The sequence below is a fragment of the Diuraphis noxia genome, unplaced genomic scaffold, assembly GCF_037042655.1.
Source record: "Diuraphis noxia isolate RWA-SAM2 unplaced genomic scaffold, SU_Dnox_SAM2 contig0003, whole genome shotgun sequence".
NCBI classification, from domain to species: domain Eukaryota; kingdom Metazoa; phylum Arthropoda; class Insecta; order Hemiptera; family Aphididae; genus Diuraphis; species Diuraphis noxia.
Window position 1 is genome coordinate 16,907,872 of NW_028301713.1, and position 20,999 is coordinate 16,928,870.

The 20,999-nt window shown below is 26.6% G+C and overlaps 1 protein-coding gene and 1 pseudogene across 1 annotated transcript; both read right to left on the reverse strand.

Moving 5' to 3' along the window:
• Window positions 1-1,210: 1,210 nt before the first annotated feature.
• LOC149056860 (uncharacterized) lies at window positions 1,211-2,526 on the reverse strand (annotated as a pseudogene).
• A 15,364-nt stretch (window positions 2,527-17,890) lies between these two features.
• On the reverse strand, window positions 17,891-18,409 carry LOC107170973 (uncharacterized). The gene has a single exon (XM_015521197.2). It carries the CDS (start codon window positions 18,407-18,409, stop codon window positions 17,891-17,893), a length of 519 nt encoding a protein of 172 aa, XP_015376683.2.
• Window positions 18,410-20,999: the final 2,590 nt, after the last annotated feature.

Consider the following 20,999-nt stretch of genomic DNA (forward strand, 5'->3'; position numbering starts at 1 on the left):
CGACATCTTATATAGACGTTTTTGACAATTTATACAACCTAAAAAAATTCATGATAAAAGAAAAATACGAACACCTAGCATTATGCGTAGAAAATTTAACTAACAATGAGCTTAAATGGGAAATAATTAAAAACATGATATTTGAAATATTCAATGAAACAGAAATACACAATATATTACTGTCACACTCCCACCATGTTAAAAAATAAAAAAAGTAACATAATATCAAATATAAAAAACACATTTAACACTATTGCCAACACAAATAATTCTATAAAAAACAACTATAAATCCTCAATTTATAAATTTTTTTCTGAATATCAAATAGGGGAAAACGTAAAATCCGACGTAGATTGCGGATTATACGCGCTAACTAACGCAATTAATGATAACAAACCAAAGAAAATAATCACTCTAGCTGACATATTAAACCTATTAGAATTATCAGAGTTACCTAATTACTGGTGGCACGATGACCAGCTCAGTAGCATCGCTAATCACTTAGGTTTCGACACATACATATATTCTGATTCAACCTAACACAAATATGTATACGGATCAGGATTTAGACCTCCTATAAGGTATCCGGCCAAAATAGCGAAACAATTACCGCGAATGTAAGATCGCGAATTGATAATAGCGTAAATAAAAATAGCGAATCGTAAAAAAGAGCAAAAATACATAATAGCGAAGAGAGAAACATCAGCTGTCTGTTGAGTTGCTTATATGACACAGTGTAAATATCAAACATATTTGTTACAATAAAAAATGGATAAAAATAGTTTATAAATGAGATTTAAAAAAGTAAAGCATACAATAAAATATGGAGTGATCATGTAATATAAATGAAAAATCATTATAATTATAATATCGTTAAGTTCTAATAACATGTATTTATAGTAGTAATAATAATAATATTAAATAAAATAATTATATTCAATTTAAATATAATTATATCTAAGCATTCAGTAACAAATTATAAGCTATACCTTTTATGAAGTTCTTATTCTCATTAGTATTATAATTTGTAACTAATACATGAATTCTTTTATCACAGTCCATGTACTTTTTTTTTCTGTGGTTGTTCTCCAGCAATATACTGCTCTCGTTTCAATTCTTCTATATTTTGAACTTTCTGAATTCCATCAATGAATTTCCATATATTGGGATGGCTTGCTCCTAAAGAATATATATTTTATTACTAAAGATACTAATTATTAATAAAATAATACGAACCAATAACAGATGTAAATCCTCTGTGCCACCCTTCAACAACGTTGTTTGTTGTTGGAAGACCATTTTTGGCTGAATAGTGACAATTCCAAATATCAATAGGATGTCTTGGTTGTCGTCGAGTTTTTCGTCTTCTTGTTATTTTTCCTACCCTGTTATCCTCGAAATAATCCAAGAATGGCATTAACAGGTCTTCATTTTCAACATAAAATTGTGTTTCTAAAATTTCTTCGTATTTATTAATAACGTTATCTGGTGGAACATAGGCTAAAGCAGCTAGCATACGAATATGAAGAGCAAAGTTAGCATTATTAATATAATTTTCGATTAGACCAACATTTTGAATTTGTTGCCACATACATTTAGAAAAATTAAAAAAATAACCTTGTTGTTCAGCATGTGGAAAAACAGTTTTGAATGCATTGATTGAGGCATGTTCAAAGTCCATTATTACCGATGTATGATTTAAAGATGGTTTTATTTCTAATATTTATTTAAGAAAACGTGTGTATGTTAATTGAGATTTATCGGTTAATAATGCATAAATGGTAGGACTAACTGTTTGGTCACCAGTGTTAGGAACAGATAACAAAAAAATCATCTGGATAAAGATAAAGATAACAACACTAAATTTTATCTAAGATACAGATAAAAAATAAACAAATTTAATTTATCTAACAAAAAGATAAAAGATAAAAATATTTTATCCAGATAAATAACAAATAATTATAGAAATTAAAATTAAAACAACTAATTTAAAAAAACATATATAATGTCATGTAAGTACATGCCTATATAATATGTTTATTTTCGACTTAACTTAATATATCATGATGTGTATCACCAAACATTAACTTCAACACATATAATTATATAAGGAACCAATAAGATCCAAGGGATTCTAGGGAGTAACAAAGTATAAATAAAAATTTGGGAAGTCACCCTGCTGAAGAAGTTGTCGAGTGGACCAAAAACAAAATTCACATAGTTAATAATATTTTTGGTACAGATCTATCTAATTTTCACTAAAAAATTTATCTTTCAAATTTATCTAGATAAGTCAAATATTTATCTAAAATAAATACTTAGATAACTTATATTTATTTATCTAGATAAGATAAAAGATAAAATAATTATTATCTGGATAATTTATCTAGATAAATTTATCTAGATAAGTCCTAACACTGTTGGTCACCTTGTTGAATAAGTACATGAATAGTGAATAAATGATAAAAAAGTGAAGGTACCGGTTTTAAAAGTTCCATCGACTAACCAATTAGTTGATTGATCCATTAATTTTAAATTATTTTCGGTCGAAAATATTAAAATTTGATCTTGTGATGCTCCACTGTCAAATATTAAAAATTTTTCTCCTTTCATCGTTTTAGTATAGTCATCAGCAATTTTAAGGTCACTCACTGTTTTCGGAATAGGTGGTGCGCATTGGTTACGTGTCCGAACTCTTCGTATAGGTAGTGTGTTTTAAATGATGAACTGAAGGCATTGCACCGGCTACTCCAGGTACTATTTGAACAGTACTGATTATATCAAGTGGAGTATTTTGTGTATGAACAGCCTCTTCTTTTATCTTATTCACATCCATTTTGTATTGGATTTTACACGGATCGGGAACATGATTATGTGAGATTTCCTTAGGTTGACTTTTAATTTATCCGTGTATCGTAATTATTCTACCTTTACATGAACTTTCTACGCAACGCCAATATATTGTATTATTTTGTTTTCTATCTTCACGATGCAAAAAGCCACTATACAATAATAAATCTTTATTTTTATTAATTTTTACAAATTCAATTGAAAATAATATTAATATATTTTTTCACTGCACTCGTTTTTTTAACGAACGAAAATATTAAGTTAAATAATACAAGCTACACATTTACGCACTGTCGAACTACAACTGTAGGTATTAAATTGCGTCAGCTCTAATATAACGCGATTGACAATCTTATCCATATTTTCTTTATATATATATAAGTTAAATAATAATTAAAATAGCATATTGACGATATCAGTAGGTATAACGATATCAATAGGTATACCGATATCAATATTATTGTGACCTACCTGCATAGGGTTTTGTCTTAAAATTATATCGCTGCGAAATATTTAAAATTATATATAATTTTAAGTTTCGTTATTATCGCTTATTAAATTTACGCTATTATGGATTCGCAATTTTTACATTCGCGGTAAATTGTTTCGCTATTTTTGCCTAGACCCCTCCTAAAATGCTATACAATTTAAATAAAGGAATACTGGTGTCCCGGCACATTGATAAAAAACAATAGCAAATAAAATAAAATACCAAAAAAATTATTTATACAAACAATTATATTTCCTTAGAACATATAAAAAACAGTATCAAAATAAAAACAAACATAAATAATAAAATAAAACATAATGAAGAAGTTCAAATAATAAATATAATTATAACCGAAGATAGAGAAAATATATACAATAAAGAAGGAACTCAAATTAAAATATCTAATAACTTAACGACCGATTAACATAATCGACAATAAAATTACTAAAATAATTTATACATATATTTTCTACCGACACCAGCTAAACCAGCTAATGTACAACCATGTTAAATACAAATAAAACCAAATTCAAAAGAATCAAAATTTAACCCGCCACATAGAACTTCACTTTAACAAAGGCAAGAATTGAAAAAACAACTAGATAAACTAATGACGGCTAATATAGTCAAACACACAAAATCGAATTTTGCTTCACCTGCATTTTTAGTAAAAACGAAAGAAAAAGATAATTATAGGCTTGTCGTTTCTTATAAAGATCTTAATAACATAATAGAATCAGACCAATACCCATTATCCAGAACAATGGATTTATCCCGAAGTTTAGAAGGTTCCAAATACTTTACGACTTTGGACTTAAACTCGGGTTTTTTTCAAATTCCTGTGAGAGAACAGGGCGGATACATGTTAGCTTTTACCACAGTGCATGGACTAATGACTTTCACAAGACTACCACAAGGTTTTAAAAATGTTTGTTTAGTATCTTTATTTAATATTGTATTTTTTATATTTTACATAATTATATTTCATCTTATAAAATCACATTATTTTCTATTAAATTATATAACCTCTAAAAACTAATCTTATCAATTATTATTCAATTATCTGGCCTTATCACACATGCCCCTTTTTTTTTCTTTTTTTTTTTATAACAACAAAACATATTGATAATTACACATAAGAATATAATATTAATGACAATAGTAATAATCAGAACAAGAATTTATGTTTTTTTTTTTAAAACAGTAATAAACGCATTAAAAATGTTAACATAAAACATCAATGCTCATTACATAATAAAATAATGGTAATAATCCTATTAATAATCAGTACAAAACATTATTAATACATTTTTTTTTTTTTTTTAAATATCAATACACAATTACATATAATCATAACAATAAGAATAATATTGATACATCTCTTCAGTAATAATAATCTTAATAATTTTTTTTTTTTTTTAAATTATTTGAACCATATCTATCAGGAACCTTTATTTTTCTTTGTGATTTCCTTAACACTTTTTCCTCGTTCTTTTTATTGTGTGTTTCCTTAATTTCATTCTCTTTATCTAGCCTTTGAAATGTTTTTACCTTTTTTATAAAAATATTATTTCTTCTAACAACTCTATTATTTTTATCCATTTTAACTAAGTAAGACCTTAGTGGTAATGCTCTGACTATACTCCCTTCACTTCACAATTACTTATTATATCTTGAATCCATACTTTTTCTCCTAACATAAATTCTGTATTATTATTTAAACTTGTCTTGTTGTAATACTTTGTTAGTTTTTTCTTTCCTTTCATAATTAATTTATATGCATCATCACACAATACTTTTGGTTTTAAATCTTCCATTTTATATGGTAATTTGTTTCTTAATCTCCTGCTCATTAGTATTTGCGCTGGTGAAAAATTTAGCCCTCCTACTGGACTGTTATTGTAATTTAATTTAAATAATTCAAAATCCACCGTACCCTCATTTTACACTTCTTTAACATATCTTTAATAATTCCTACTGCCTTTTCACTTTGACCATTACTTTTTGGATAATTTGGTGATGAAGTTGTAAACGTAAAGTTCCACTCTTTAGAAAATTGTTTACACTCATATGAGCCAAAAGGCATATTATCTGCAACCACTATTTCTGGTATACCATGAGTACTAAATATTTTTTTAAGTTTGCTGATATACTCCGCTGAAGTTTTATTTTTTAATATTTCTACTTCCAACCATTTTGAAAAATAATCTACCAGTATTAGAAAATTTTTTCCTGCATACTCAGCAATATCAATTCCAACTTTCATAAATGGTATTTCAGGTACATAATGAATGATCAATGATTTCTTGGTTTGTGATTTTGAGTATGTATTACATGTTTTACATTGCCATATAGGGGACTATATAATATGTGGAATTGAATCTTGTCCTGTTCTCCTGGTGTCTTCGATATTGACCTCGTGTGCCTTGAAGCGTTGGAGTTGGCGGTATTTTTTTACTTGAGACTTGTATATTGAGTTGGTGAGATTTTTCACTGCACCTATGCTGTGTAGGCATTGTGGTTTTATGCGCGTTCTCCCCACTACATCATGTCATCTGGCGCGGTCGAGTGGCCTACGTGACGCGCGTGTTCGTTACGTAATTTTATATTATACATACATTGTAACATGACAAAATAAATAGGTATGATCACAACATACTGAATTTTGTTCAGTCTGCGCAGAACAGAGTGGGAGCCTTCCGCGTCTTTTGATTGGCTTATACTTTTTGGCGCTTTTTTTGTTTTTGATTGTTAAAAGCGTTGTTCTATACTTAAATGCTTATTTGGTAATTGATTTTCGTCTTTTGTCATTTGAGTTTAATCATTACCACGAATCCGTGATTGATTTGTAAAAATTTGAATTTTGTAATAATTGTTTATGGGTATAGTTAAATATTATTAATATTATTATATATTAATTGATAACCGTCAATCACTATCAGCGGAATACCAGCAGAGCAACAACCAATGAAAAGAGGCGGAAGTCTCCCACCACTTTCTATGGAGAAGTGAGGAGCCGGGAATGCGTATCAAAAATCTGTGATCATACCTATTTATTTTGTCATGCATTGTAATATACATGCATATTGCATATTATATTAATGTCTTGTATTTTCTTCGATGCTATTGTTGTTTTTATGATGTCTATTTAGTTTATACTAAAGGGGTGTAAATATTGCATTGCTTTGTCTGGTTATGGTTGTTTCATTCTACGAGTGTTGAATTTGAGTGAACTAAGTGTCAGTGCATAATATTTGAAGGAAGACGGGTTTGTTATATAAAGTATATTTGTTTATTTTGTAAATTGTGAATATTTTGTATATTATTCAAATTTGGGTGTGGTTTTTTATGATTTTATATATGTACATATTTTTGCGTCATTTATGATATAAATAATCTGGTCAGTCCGTAATTGTGCGATTGATAATTTAATTTTAAAATGTGATTATGGTCTAATTATTTTCTTATAATCTAATGATCGTAGTATTTATTTTAATTTGGTTAGTTACGTTTGGTTTCACATTTTCTAAGTACGCCTACAATTGAAAATCTACATTATATATTTATTAGAATATTAAACTGTAATATTTATATATTACAGAACATACTTTGATAACTTATTGTTTTTCTAATTAACTTACAAACTTAAATTGTTCGTACGTTTTTCCTATTTATATCACCAATGTACCTACTTTTAATTTTAATAAAATATTTTTTACAATATATCAATGCTTAAAAATTAAATTACAATTTAACGAAAAATTACATTTTAGTAATATATTATAAATGTTACTTTTTATTTATGAAAAATGTAATAGAATTAATAAATAATTACCAAATATAAAATTGAATAAAAATTGAAATTTTATTTTGTATGTTTTGCATTTTTATTTTTATTTTTTTTAGTGCATGTTTGCATGCATATTTTACAATTTAAAATGCATATAAATCCGGTCTTAGTTGTAAGCAATAAAATACATACCTATACCTAAAAGTCATTCTAATAATTTTAATATTTATTAGTGGGGAGGCTATGCTCCCCATGCCCCTCCGTGGCAACGGGCCTGCATATAAGTATGAATATTTTATAACTAAAAACTATATTTCAAATAAGGTTCTAATGATTTTTCTACCCTAATTATTATGTTTCAAAATTTATATTCTACCGAAAACCTTGAAAATTCATTGCAAAAATTTCAAAACAATCACTAGATTTTCCACTTTAATCATAACATATGATGAATATTTTATAATTATAAAATATATAATAAATTTATTTATTATTATCGGGTATTCTCTGTCTGTTATAGTATTACGTAAGTTGATTTAATATTAAATAATTATATAATTTTACACGATTTATAATTTGCATTATAAATATCTTTAAAGTTTAATCTTATGTTTATATTATATCCAACATGATTAAAATAAGTAATGTGATTCTTTTTTTTTAAATAACTGTATTCAATTTTCCGAATGTCAAAAAAAAAGCTGTTAGTTTTAATCTGTTATAATTAAATATTAACCTTAAACCACGTTTTATAATGTTTAATTCTATGCATGGCATGATAGTAGACTAGTAGACATATAAGTATGGATATATTATAACTAACAACTATATTTCAATTTAAGTTAAGATGCTTTTTCTACCCTAATTATTATGTTTCGAAATTTATATTCTACCAGAAAATTTTAAAATTCATTGCAAACATCTCAAATAAATCACTTGATTTTCCGCATTAATCATAAATTCATAACATTTGATGAATATTTTATAATTATAAAATATATTATATACCTATTAATTACTATCGGGTATTATCTGTCTATTAGGTGATAGTAAGTCAATTTAATTTTAAATAATTATTTAATTTTACACGATTTATAATATGCATCTTAAATATGATTAAAGCTTAATCTTATGTTTATATTATATCCAACATGATTTAAATAAGTAGTGTGATTTTTTTTTTTTTTTTGAAATATCTGTATTCAATTTTCCGAGTTAAAAAAAAAAAAATTTTTTTTTCGTTATAATCTATTATAATTACATATTAAACTTAAACTACTTATTTATAATGTTTAACCTTCATATCCAGCTCTCTGGAAAAAAACAGTTCTGTACAGAAGTATTCCTTGACATTCCCCAAACCTTTGATCGGGTTTGGCACGACGCACTAATGTACAAACTTAAAAAGTTCTTACCCACCCCTCTTTTACCCTTGTTAAAATCATATCTGCCAAATCGTTTCTTTAATGTTCGCCTAAACAACACCTACTCAACCCGTTACACTATTAGAACTAGAGTCCCGCAAGGACATTTTCACTCGTCACATACACAAGACATTTTATACATCTTTAGGTACATACGCTAATGACACGCTAACCACCTCCAACGAAAACCACATCACAGCCAGTAAAATGATCCAATACCATTTAAATATGATCAGCTTGTGGGCAAACAGATGGAAAATCAAAATAAACGAAACTAAATGTGTTCAAGTAACATTTTCGTTATGTAATCTCGGTTCTCCACCTGTTACGTTAACCAATATAACAATTTCTAAGGCAAACGAAGTTAAATACCTTGGGCTAACTATCGACAAACGCTTAACCTGGAGCCCACACATATAACTTAAAAGTAAAACTGTTAACTCTAGACTTCATATCCTCAGACCACTCTTAAAATCCAAATTTTCCCTTTCCAATAAACTTACTATATATAAATCAATAATTCGACCAGCTTGGACATATGGTATCCAGTTATGGGGCTCTGCAAAGCCCTCTAATACCAACACACTTCAAGCTTTTCAATCTATCTGCCTACGATAAATAACATCTTCTCCTTGGTATTTCACAAACAATAATCTTCACAGAGACCTGAAAATTCCTACACTCAATAAACTGGCCGTCTGCCCACAAATGTTAAATTCTGTTACTTTATATTATATTAACTATCAGATTTGCTTATTGTACATAATATTGTATAGATTTTAAGTTACTTAAATAAATAAAGAAAAAAAAAATTTAATTCTATGCAAAGCCGGATGGTAGACATATAAATATGAATATGTTATAACTAAGAACTCTATTTCAAACTAAATTCAAATGATTTTTCTACCCTAATTCTATGTTTCGAAATTTATATTCTTTTTTTTCCCCTGTTCAAAAAGCAGGAATGGGCGGGAACTGTTCAGCACAATACTGACACCCGACCCTGTATCGTTTATTTACCAAATAAGACAATCAATCTATAGGAAAATTGGAGGCCTCTAACCACTCAAACACAAAAAAACACAAAAAAAGCTGGTCCATAGAAAACAACATATCTTATACTGCCCGTCCACCTCTCGTCTGCCTGACGCACTCTGCAGCCTCCTCCTGCCCAATTATCGTCTCCACCATCCTGTCAAATGCAAGCCTCTGCTTCTCTACCAACACCATAATCCAACTTCTCCTTAATATATCATCAGAGAGGAGCTCCTGCTCCAGCCCCAGAATGATATCAGGGACATCCTCGGGCCACAGACGCCGACCAATGCACTACTCGACTACTCCATCTCATGTCTACCTTCCTCCCAGTACGGACAATGGAACAACGTGTGCTCCAATGAGACTTCCAGCTCCTCGCAGTAGAAGCAGTGAGGATCAAAAGCCATCCCCCTTCTCCATGGGTACAGCTGGAACCATGTCCCGACAGTGCTTGAGCCAGCAAAATCTATATTCTACCGAAAAAACTTGAAAATTCATTGTAAACATTTCGAATAAATCACTTGATTTCCCACTATAATCGTAACATTTGATGAATATATTTTCATGATTATAAAATATAGTATACACTTATTTATTATTATCGGGTATTCTCTGTCTATTATAGAGCAACGTAAGTTGATTTAATTTTAAATAATTATATAATTATTCACGATTTATAATATGCATCTTAAATATCTTTAAAGTTTAATCTTATGTATGTAATGTTTTGAATTCTATGCATAACCTAATAGAAGACATATAACTTATAAGTATGAATATGTTATAAGTCATAACATTTGATGAATATTTTATAATTATAAAATATATAATACACTTATTAATTATTATCGTATATTCTCTGTCGATTATAGGACTTCGTAAGTTGGTTTAATTTTAAATAATTATTTAATTTTACAAAATTTACATTAATATGCATCTTAAATATATTTAAAGTTTGATATTATGTTCATATTATATCCAACGTGATTGAAATAAGTAGTGTAATTTTTATTTTTTAATGTATGTATTCAATTTTCCGAGTTTTTACAAAAAACAACTAATAGTTATAATCTATTATAATTAAATATTAACCTTAAATTACGGGTTTATAATGTTTAATTCTATGCATGGCCTGATATTAGACATATAACTAAGAATGTGTTATAACTTATAACTATAAACTCTAATTCAAATTAAGTTCAAATGATTTTTCTATTACCCTTATTATTATGCTTCGAAATTTATATTCTACCAAAAAACTTGGAAATTCAATGCAAACATTTTAAGTAAATCACTTGATTTTCAAGTTTAATCATAACATTTAATGAATATTTTATAATTATAAAATATATTATATACCTATTAATTACTATCGGGTATTATCTGTGTATTAGGTGATAGTAAGTCAATTTAATTTTCAATAATTATTTAATTTTACACGATTTCTAATATGCATCTTAAATATTTTTAAAGTTTAATCTTATTTTTATATTTTATCCAACATCATATAAATAAGTAGGGTGATTTTTTTTTTATATCTATATTCGATTTTCCGATTTTCTAAAACAAAAAATTGTTAGTTATTATTTATTATAATTAAATATCATCCTTAAACTACGTATTTATAATGTTTTATTCTATGCGTGGTCTGAAAATAGACATATATAAGTATGAAAATTTTATCACTGATAACTATATTTCAATTTAAGTTCAAATGATTTTTCTACCCTAATTACAGTTACAAGTCGGTTGACCGTAGCCTCGTACTTGCAGAGTTTCAATGTAGATTAAGTAAATAAATTAACAAACACACGTTTCTGTTCAATTATAAGGTTTATTGAGTTAACATATGCAGACAATGGCACTGTCCATTCTCCACTCCCTGTCTTTACATCTTCATGTTCCTTATATCTAAACTTATCTAGAACAATCCCTCCTATATAAAAAGTGCTTATACGAAGTTTCGGGATTGAACCTGTTTATACTATTTTACAATAATCAAATAGTTTCTTAGTTCTATTAGTTTTACAAATACTAAATTTCTAATTGTTTACTAACTATACAATTCTTTCTTACTTCCTACGTTTCACAATCCTAATTCATAACATCACTATGTTTTGAAACTTATATTCTAGCGAAAAACGTTAAAATTTATTAAAAACATTTCAAACAAATCACTTTATTTTCCACATTAATCATAACATTTCAAAATTATAAAATATATTATACACTCATTAATAATTATGGGATATTCTCTGTATATTAGTTGAAAGTAAGTTGATTTAATTTTAAATAACTATTTAGTTTTACAGGATTTATAATATGCATCTTAAATATGTTTAAAGTATTTAATCTTATGTTTATGTTATATCCATCATGATTTAAATAAGAAGTGTATTATTTTTTTTTTTTTTTTTGAATATCTGTATTCAATTTTCTGAGTTTTTATAAAAAAAAAAAAAAAAAAAATGCTAGTTATAATCTATTATAATTCTATATTTACCTTAAACTATTTATTTATAATGTTGAATTTTATGCATGGCCAGATAGTAGACATATGTATAATTAAGAATATTTTATAACTAAGAACTCTTATTTCAAAATAAATTCAAATAAATCACTTGATTTTCCACTTTAATCATAACATTTGATGAATATGTTATAATTATAAAATATACATATTATATACCTATTAATTACTATCGGGTATTATCTGTCTATAGGTGATAGTAAGTAAATTTAATTTTAAATAATTATATAATTATACATGATTAATAATATGCATCTTAAATATCTTTGAAATTTAATCTTATGTTTATATAATATTCCACATAATTTTGATAAGAAGTGTGATTTTATTTTTTAAATGTCTGCATTCAATTATCCGAGTTTCTAAAAAAAAAAAAAGCTTTTAGTTATAATAATTTATAATAAAATATTAACCTGAAACTACGTGTTTGGAATGTTTAATTCTATGCAATGCCTGAAAGTAGACATATAAGTATAAATATATTATAACTAATAACTAATAACTCTTATTTCAAAATAAATTCAAATAATTTTTCTACACCTATGATTATGTTTTGAAATTTATATTCTACCGAAAAAAGTTAAAATTCATCGCAAACATTTCAAATAAATCACTTGATTTTCCACTTTAGTCGTAACGTTTGATGAATATATTTTTATAATACTAAAATATATTATACAGTTATTAATTATTATCGGGTATTATCTGTCTATTATAGTACAAGGTAAATTGATTTAATTTTAAATAGTTTTTTGATGATTTATAACATCCAACTTAAATATGTTTAATGTTTAATATTATGTTTATATTATATCCAATATGATTTAAAAAAGTAGTGTGATTTTTTTTTTTAAATATCAATTTTACGCTGATTGTGCAAATTGTATAGATTGTGTATGTGCATTTGTAAAATAATAATTAAAAAAAAAAAATCAATTTTACAAGTTTCTAAAATAAAAAAGCTGTTAGTTATATTCTATTATAATTAAATATTAACTTTAATTAAGAGTTTATAATGTTTAATTCTATGCATGGCCTGATACTAGACATATAAGTAAGAATATGTTATAACTATGTCACTATGAACTCTAATTCAAATTAAGTTAAAATTATTTTTCTACTCTAATTAATATGTTTCAAAATTTATGTTCTACCGAAAAACCTTGAAAATTCATTGCAAACATTTCATATAAATCACATGATTTTCAACATTAATCATAGTATTTGATGAATATTTCATAATTATAGAATATATTATACACTCACTAATTACTATCGGATGTTTTCTGTCTATTAGATGATAGTAAGTTGATTTATTTTAAACAATTTATAATGTGCATTTTAAAAAATATGTTTAAAGTTTAATCTTATGTTTATATTATATCCAACATGATTTAAATAAGTGGTGTGATTTTTTTTTGTTTTAAATATCTTTATTCAATTTTCCGAGTTTCTATAAAAAAAAAAACTGTTAGTTTTAATCTATTATATTTAACAGTTTTTTTTTTATAGAAACTCGGAAAATTGAATAAAGATAAACTACGTATTTATAATTTTTAATTATATGCATGGGCTTATAGAAGACAAAGTATGAATATGTTGTAATTAAGAACTATATTTCAAATAAGGTTCTAATGATATTTCTACCCTAATTATTATTTTTCAAAATTTACGTTCTACCGAAAAACTAGAAAATTCATTGCATACATTTCAAATAATTAACTTGATTTTCCCCTTTAATCATAAAAATTGAGGAATATTTTATAATTATAAAATATATTATACGCTTATTTATTATTATCGGGTTTATTCTGTCTATTAGAAGATAGTAAGTTGATTTAATTTTAAATAACTATTTAATTTTACACGATTTATAATGTGCATTTTAAATATGTTTAAAGTTTAATCTTATGTTTATATTATATACAATATGATTTAAATAAGTAGTGTGATTTGTTTTTTATTTAAATATCTTTATTCAATTTTCCGAGTTTCTATAAAAAAATTATGTTAGTTATAATCATAATAGATAGATTTATAATATCCAACATAAATATGTTTACAGTTTAATCATATTTTTATATTATATTAAACATGATTTAAAGAAGTGTGATTTTTTTTAAATATCTTTATTTAATTTTTTGAGTTTCTATAAAAAAAAAAAACTGTTATTTATAATCTATTATAATTGAATATTAACCTTAAACTACGTATTTATTATCTTTAATTCTATGCATGGCCTGATAGAAGACAAAGTATGAATATGTTATAATTAAGAACTATCTTTTATATAAGGTTCTAATGATTTTCTACCCTAATTATTATGTTTCGGAATTTATATTGTATCAAAAACCTTATGAATTCATTGCAAACATTTCAAATTAATCACTAGATTTTCCACTTTAGTCATTACATTTGATGAATATTTTATAATTATAAAATATATAATTCACTTATTTATTATTATCGGGTATATTCTGTCTATTATAGTATTACGTAAGTTGATTTAATTTTAAATAATTATTTAATTTTACACGATTTATAATATGCGCCTTAAATAGTGTGATTTTTTTTTAAATATCTGAATTCAATTTTCCAAATGTCTAAAACAAAAAAAGCTGTTAGTTATAATCTAGTATAATTCAATATTAAGCTTAAATTACGTGTTTATAATTTTTAATTCTATGCATTCCTAATTGTAGACATATAAGTATAAATATGTTAAAACAGAGAACTCTATTTCAAATTATGTTCAAATGATTTTTCTATCCTAATTATTATGTTTCAAAATTCATATTCTACCAGAAAATATTAAAATTCATTGAAACATCTCTTATAAATCACTTGATTTTCCGCTTTAATCATAACATTTGATGAATATTTCATAATTATAAAATATATTATACACTTATTTATTATTATCGGGTATTCTCTGTCTATTATTATAGAGCAACGTAAGTTGATTTAATTTTAAATAATGGTTTAATGTTTACGATTTATAATATCCAACATGTATATGTTTAAAGTGTAATCATATTTTTTTACTATATTAAACATGATTTAAAGAAGTGTGATTTATTTTTAAATATCTTTATTCAATTTTCCGAGTTTCTATAAAAAAAAAAAACTGTTAGTTATAATCTATTACAATTGAATATTAACCTTAAACTACGTATTTATAATGTTTAATTCTATGCAATGCCTGATAGAAAACAAAGTATGAATATGTTATAATTAAGAACTATATTTCATATAAGGTTCTAATGATTTTCTACCCTAATTATTATGTTTCGGAATTTATATTCTATCAAAAACCTTGAAAATTCATTGCAAACATTTCAAATTAATCACTAGATTTTCCACTTTAGTCATTACATTTGATGAATATTTTATAATTATAAAATATATAATTCACTTATTCAGTATTATCGGGTATATTCTGTCTATTATAGTATTAAGTAAGTTGATTTAATTTTAAATAATTATTTAATTTTACACGATTTATAATATGCGTCTTAAGTAGTGTGATGTTTTTTTTTTTTAAATATTTGAATTCAATTTTCCAAATGTCTAAAACAAAAAAAAAGCTGTTGGTTATAATCTAGTATAATTCAATATTTAAGCTTAAATTACGTGTTTATAATTTTTAATTCTATGCATTCCTAATTGTAGACATATAAGTATAAATATGTTAAAACAGAGAACTCTATTTCAAATTATGTTCAAATGATTTTTCTACCCTAATTATTATGTTTAAAAATTCATATTCTACCAGAAAATATTAAAATCATTGAAACATCTCTTATAAATCACTTGATTTTCCGCTTTAATCATAACATTTGATGAATATTTCATAATTATAAAATATATTATACACATATTTATTATTCTCTGTCTATTATTATAGAGCAACGTAAGTTGATTTAATTTTAAATAATGATTTAATGTTCACAATTTATATCATCCAACATGAATATGTTTAAAGTTTAATCATATTTTTATATTAAATTAAACATGATTTAAAGCAGAAGTGTGATTTTTTTTTAAATATCTGAATTCAATTTTCCGAATTTCTATTAAAAAATAATGTTAGTTTTAATCTATTATAATTAAATATTAACCTAAAAGGCTAAAACTACGTATTTATAATGTTTAATTCTATGCATGGCCTGATAGTAGACATAATGATTTTTCTACACTTATTATTATGTATCGAAATTTATATTCTACCGGAAAATTTTAAAATTCATTGCAAGTATTTTAAAAAAATCACTTGATTATCCAGTTTAATCATAACATTTGATGAATATTTCATAATTATAAAATATATTATACACTTATTTATTACTATCGTGTATTCTCTGTGTATAATAGAGAAAAGTAAGTTGATTTAATTTTAAATAATTATTTGTTTTTACACGATTTATATTAATATGCATCTTAAATATATTTAAAGTTTAATCTTATGTTTATATTATATCCAACATAGTTTAAATAAGTAGTGTGATTTTTTTTTTAAATATCTGAATTCAATTTACCTAATGTCTAAAACAAAAAAAGCTGTTAGTTATAATTTATTATAATTCAATATTAAGCTTAAATTACGTTTTTATAATGTTTAATTCTATGCATTCCCTAATTGTAGACATATAAGTATAAATATGTTGTAACTGAAGGGCGATATTCCAAAACGTGCTATTACCAAAATTTGAAATGTTGGTAAAATGGAAAAAACTTGTATGCAAATATGAATGAATATTGAATTCCAAAATAAGTCTTGTAATAAGTAAAATATTTTTTTTTTTTTTAAAGATTGGCAACATCAAAATCATTATTATTTTATATTTTACATATTTTTTTAACAATCAAAAACTATCACCAGCAATAGAACGTTTTGAATTACATCTCAATACAATAGAGCGTTTTGAACAAGATAAATTAAATTTTTTCAAAATGTGCTATTGCCACTTATAGTACCTTTTGAATAATTTTACAATGTATTAGAACGTTTTGAATAAAATAAGTTTAGATTTTTTTTAATTTGCTAATGCCATATTATATAAGTTATTATATCATAGTACTTATTTTTAAACATATTTTTGAGTTTTTATTTTAGTATGAAATCGATAGGTATTTTTCTTTTTTTTTTTAAATGTTTGATTTCTAGTTCGTGCTCAGACACCGTACAGTCCGCACGTATATTGTCTCGCACACTGCTTATCTGTTCCGATAGCATAATCGTTAGTGCTCGCCGTCACGCCCTGCGCTCATTGCGTTATCAAGCTGACGGAAATGTTTAACTTATCGTACATCCAAAGTATAATAACATCAATAACTCTCTATCGAAATAACCATGAATAATAATCAACCAAACAATCCTAATAATATAATTATAAACAAAACGAAAAAAACCACTCCGCCGATTACTATCTCAACAACAATTACAACAACGAATTCAAAAGCTAATACAAAAGCTAACACTTTAGATACCGGATGGTCAACACAATCAAATAAACGTCTACACTCCAACACCTCAAACTCACTATCCGAACCTTTATCTCCGAATGCGAATATGGATATAAATGCTAAACAAAAAACAAAAAAAAAAAACTTTGCTTCACGCAACAGGTTCGAACTACTTGCCCAAGAAGATCCATTTGACCCGCCTACTACTGAAAATATTTCTACAAACTCTCAGCAAAATGATGCCGAAAACGATATAACGAAAAATGAAAACACACCAATTAAACCTCCTCCATCTATATTTGTTAAAGATGTCGAAGATTTTCCCGCACTGTAATTAACGGTGCGGTGAATACTTCTTTCCGCACTAAGGTTTCGACGATGGAACACTCGAGGTATTGCAATTGAATAAGGTCCGTCCGATTCAATAATATTCTACATCCTTCTCTGTGTTTTGCTTCAATCACTAACACATTTTCTCCGCTGTATACCATACTCGATAGTTTTAATATTTCATCTTCATAAAATATTATTCGTTTATACTTTTGTGGTGTGTCTAATATAAAGGACAAGATATGACCCATATACGAGAATAATATATTCAAATAATCAGGCGTAACTTGTATGTAACGTGAAGAAGTTAATATGTGTACTGCAATTATGAAATTCGAAGACGGATCTATACCGATATGTACAAACTTACGGGCCGCAAAGTCTAGTGTGAAGCTTGTGGATTCGATGAGTTCTGCTGAAGGCGATGGTGGTACATAAGTGTAGGTCTTCTTCTTGTATAACGCTGCGTTGTTTTCAATTGAACCAGCCATGTTTTAAAAATCGTTGAGTTTTAAAATAATAACCACTTGAAAATTTAAAAGACTTGTAAAAATATTTAGAGACTCAGAGTATTGCAGAGTAGAATCGTAAAGGTAAGGATGTCTAGAACAGACTAACTCTGTCTCGGTGGACGACAGAGTAACTGTCTGTCGATTTGAGACACTATCTGGTGGGAGGAACAATATTAGGGAGGTGTGAATTCCTCAATAACAAAGGATGAGATGTGCAATAACAACATCTGCCTATGTGACTCATAATTTAAGGTTTAAGTGTGTACAAATTACTATAGGAGTTTCTATAAAAGTCTCACTATGGGGCGTGTTGACGACAAGCATTTTGGGATTAAAATATACAAAGGGTTTACAGCATAATACTCGGTTAACAAAAGGTATGGTCTACCGAGACACACATGTCGCAGCATGTCTGTACTTAAGGAATGTTGTTTTTCTCTCAAGTATGTTATATATAAATTGTTCGAGACGTTGTATGTATAATAATTAAGCGTTGTACGCATGCGCTGATATAACATTATAAGTTATGTCTGAGACGAATACGATAATATGGTGTACAGTAATTATGGTATGTGTATGATAATAATAGTGATAACTCGGTGGCTGTTGTTTCCATACGCTGATAAAGAATGTTGATAACGATAAGTGTTGTCGCATGCGCGCTATGTGTTGGTTACGAGTCCGTCGGCCTCGGCGGCTGTGGTGGTTTGGTGCATTACATAAGTAATAGGTATATACGTTATGAATCACATGAAAAGGTATGACAGGTCTGTGGCCTGATGTATTGGGGGTAGTTGGTTGGTCAGAAGTGAAGATATTGTACAAAATAGGACACAAAATGCCCCCTTGCGGAACACCAGCATTGATAACTGCTACGTCAGATAACGCAGAACCGTAGCGTATTTGAAAATGCCGATCTGTTAGATAGGATTTAATAAGTAAGTAGTAGGTGGGAGGCATGAATTTCTTAAGTTTATACAAAAGCCCGTCATGCCAAATGCGGTCGAATGCTTGTGAGATGTCTATAAACGCGCAATTACAGAACAGTTTTTTTTCCAGGGAATACGAAATGGAGTCTACGACTCTGTGTGCTTGATGAATAGTTGAGCGAGAAGCGCGAAACCCAAATTGGGTGTTTGGAAGAATATTTTTTTTCATCGGGAGAATTCGTTTCAGAATTAACCGTTCTAGTACAGTTTGTGCAGATACAGCATTATCTACAGAAACTTCAGACGAAGGAACTGGTATAAGAGTAGCAGGGTGACATGGTAAATTAGGTACTTTCTGAACATTTTCAATAAATTCAAATTCATTTATAGCTGGTGTAGTTGCAGCATTATTATCTAAAGTAACTTTTGATGGAAAAAATAATATACTATTTTCTGGGTAACATGATGGATACTACAGGTGGTACTTCTATTAAAATTAGCTCAGTTGTATTTAGTACTTCCTTTTGAACTTGTTTGGTGTGCTTTGCTTGTTGTTCGACCCAATGTTCTACTCGATTGGTTTTGATTTGTGTATCATATACATCCTAAACATATAAGTTGTACAAATAATAATAAATAAAATGTTTTTGAAGAATAACAAATAAAAATGGTTAAGACAAATGCATAAGACTTATGCACACTTAGTAATATTTAAAATAAATTCAATTTTGTGTTAACTATTTCATTTTACCTGGGTACTGGTTAGATGGTTTATTATTTTATTCTTGTAATAATTATTATCAACATCAAAGACTAATTTTCTTGACACTTTTTCTAAAATAAAAATGTTTTTTTATAATAAAGATTAAAGGCTATACATTAAACACAATCATTAAAGTAGAATTAATTAAAATCAAAACATAAATATATTATAGTATAGGTGGTACATTGTAATTTTATACACAATATTTTCAAAAATATAAAGGTATTTATAAAAGCAACTGTTAGCACTCGAATGGTATTATATTATTATTATTATTACTTTATTAGTTGTCACCGCTCGCTATCTCAGCCATATTATATTATTATCTTTATATTGTACTTGTGATAATTTGTGTTATAAGCAGTCGCGTATCGAAACTTGTACCGAGCACAGCGAGCGACCCTACAGCTATTCGTGTTTAATAAAGTCTTATACGGTCCACTTAAATCGTCAGTCTTTTTTATTAAAGATTTGTTCTCAGCTATTAAACATGGTCCATTCGATCCGTATGAAAACCGTATAGTTTGTATTTATTTTAGTGCGTCGGTTAAAAGCCACGTGTGCGTGTTTAAATTGGCATAATATAAATTATAACCTTGTCGAAAAGTATATTCGCACGTGAACATCGTTTTTTGTATAAAATATTAAAATAATATAATCGTGTAAAAAAAAAAAAGTTGCAAGTGGCGTAAAATATCATTTCGATCGTCTTATAAATGCCAAAGTATATTCGTGTATACGTTTCTTGTTTTCATCGTATTTATGAGCATAATATAACTTATAGCTCTGTCGAAAGAATATACGTTTGAATATATTCTCACGTATAAATGCTGTTAAAGAATACAATATTGCGTTCGTCGAATATTGTAATTTTACG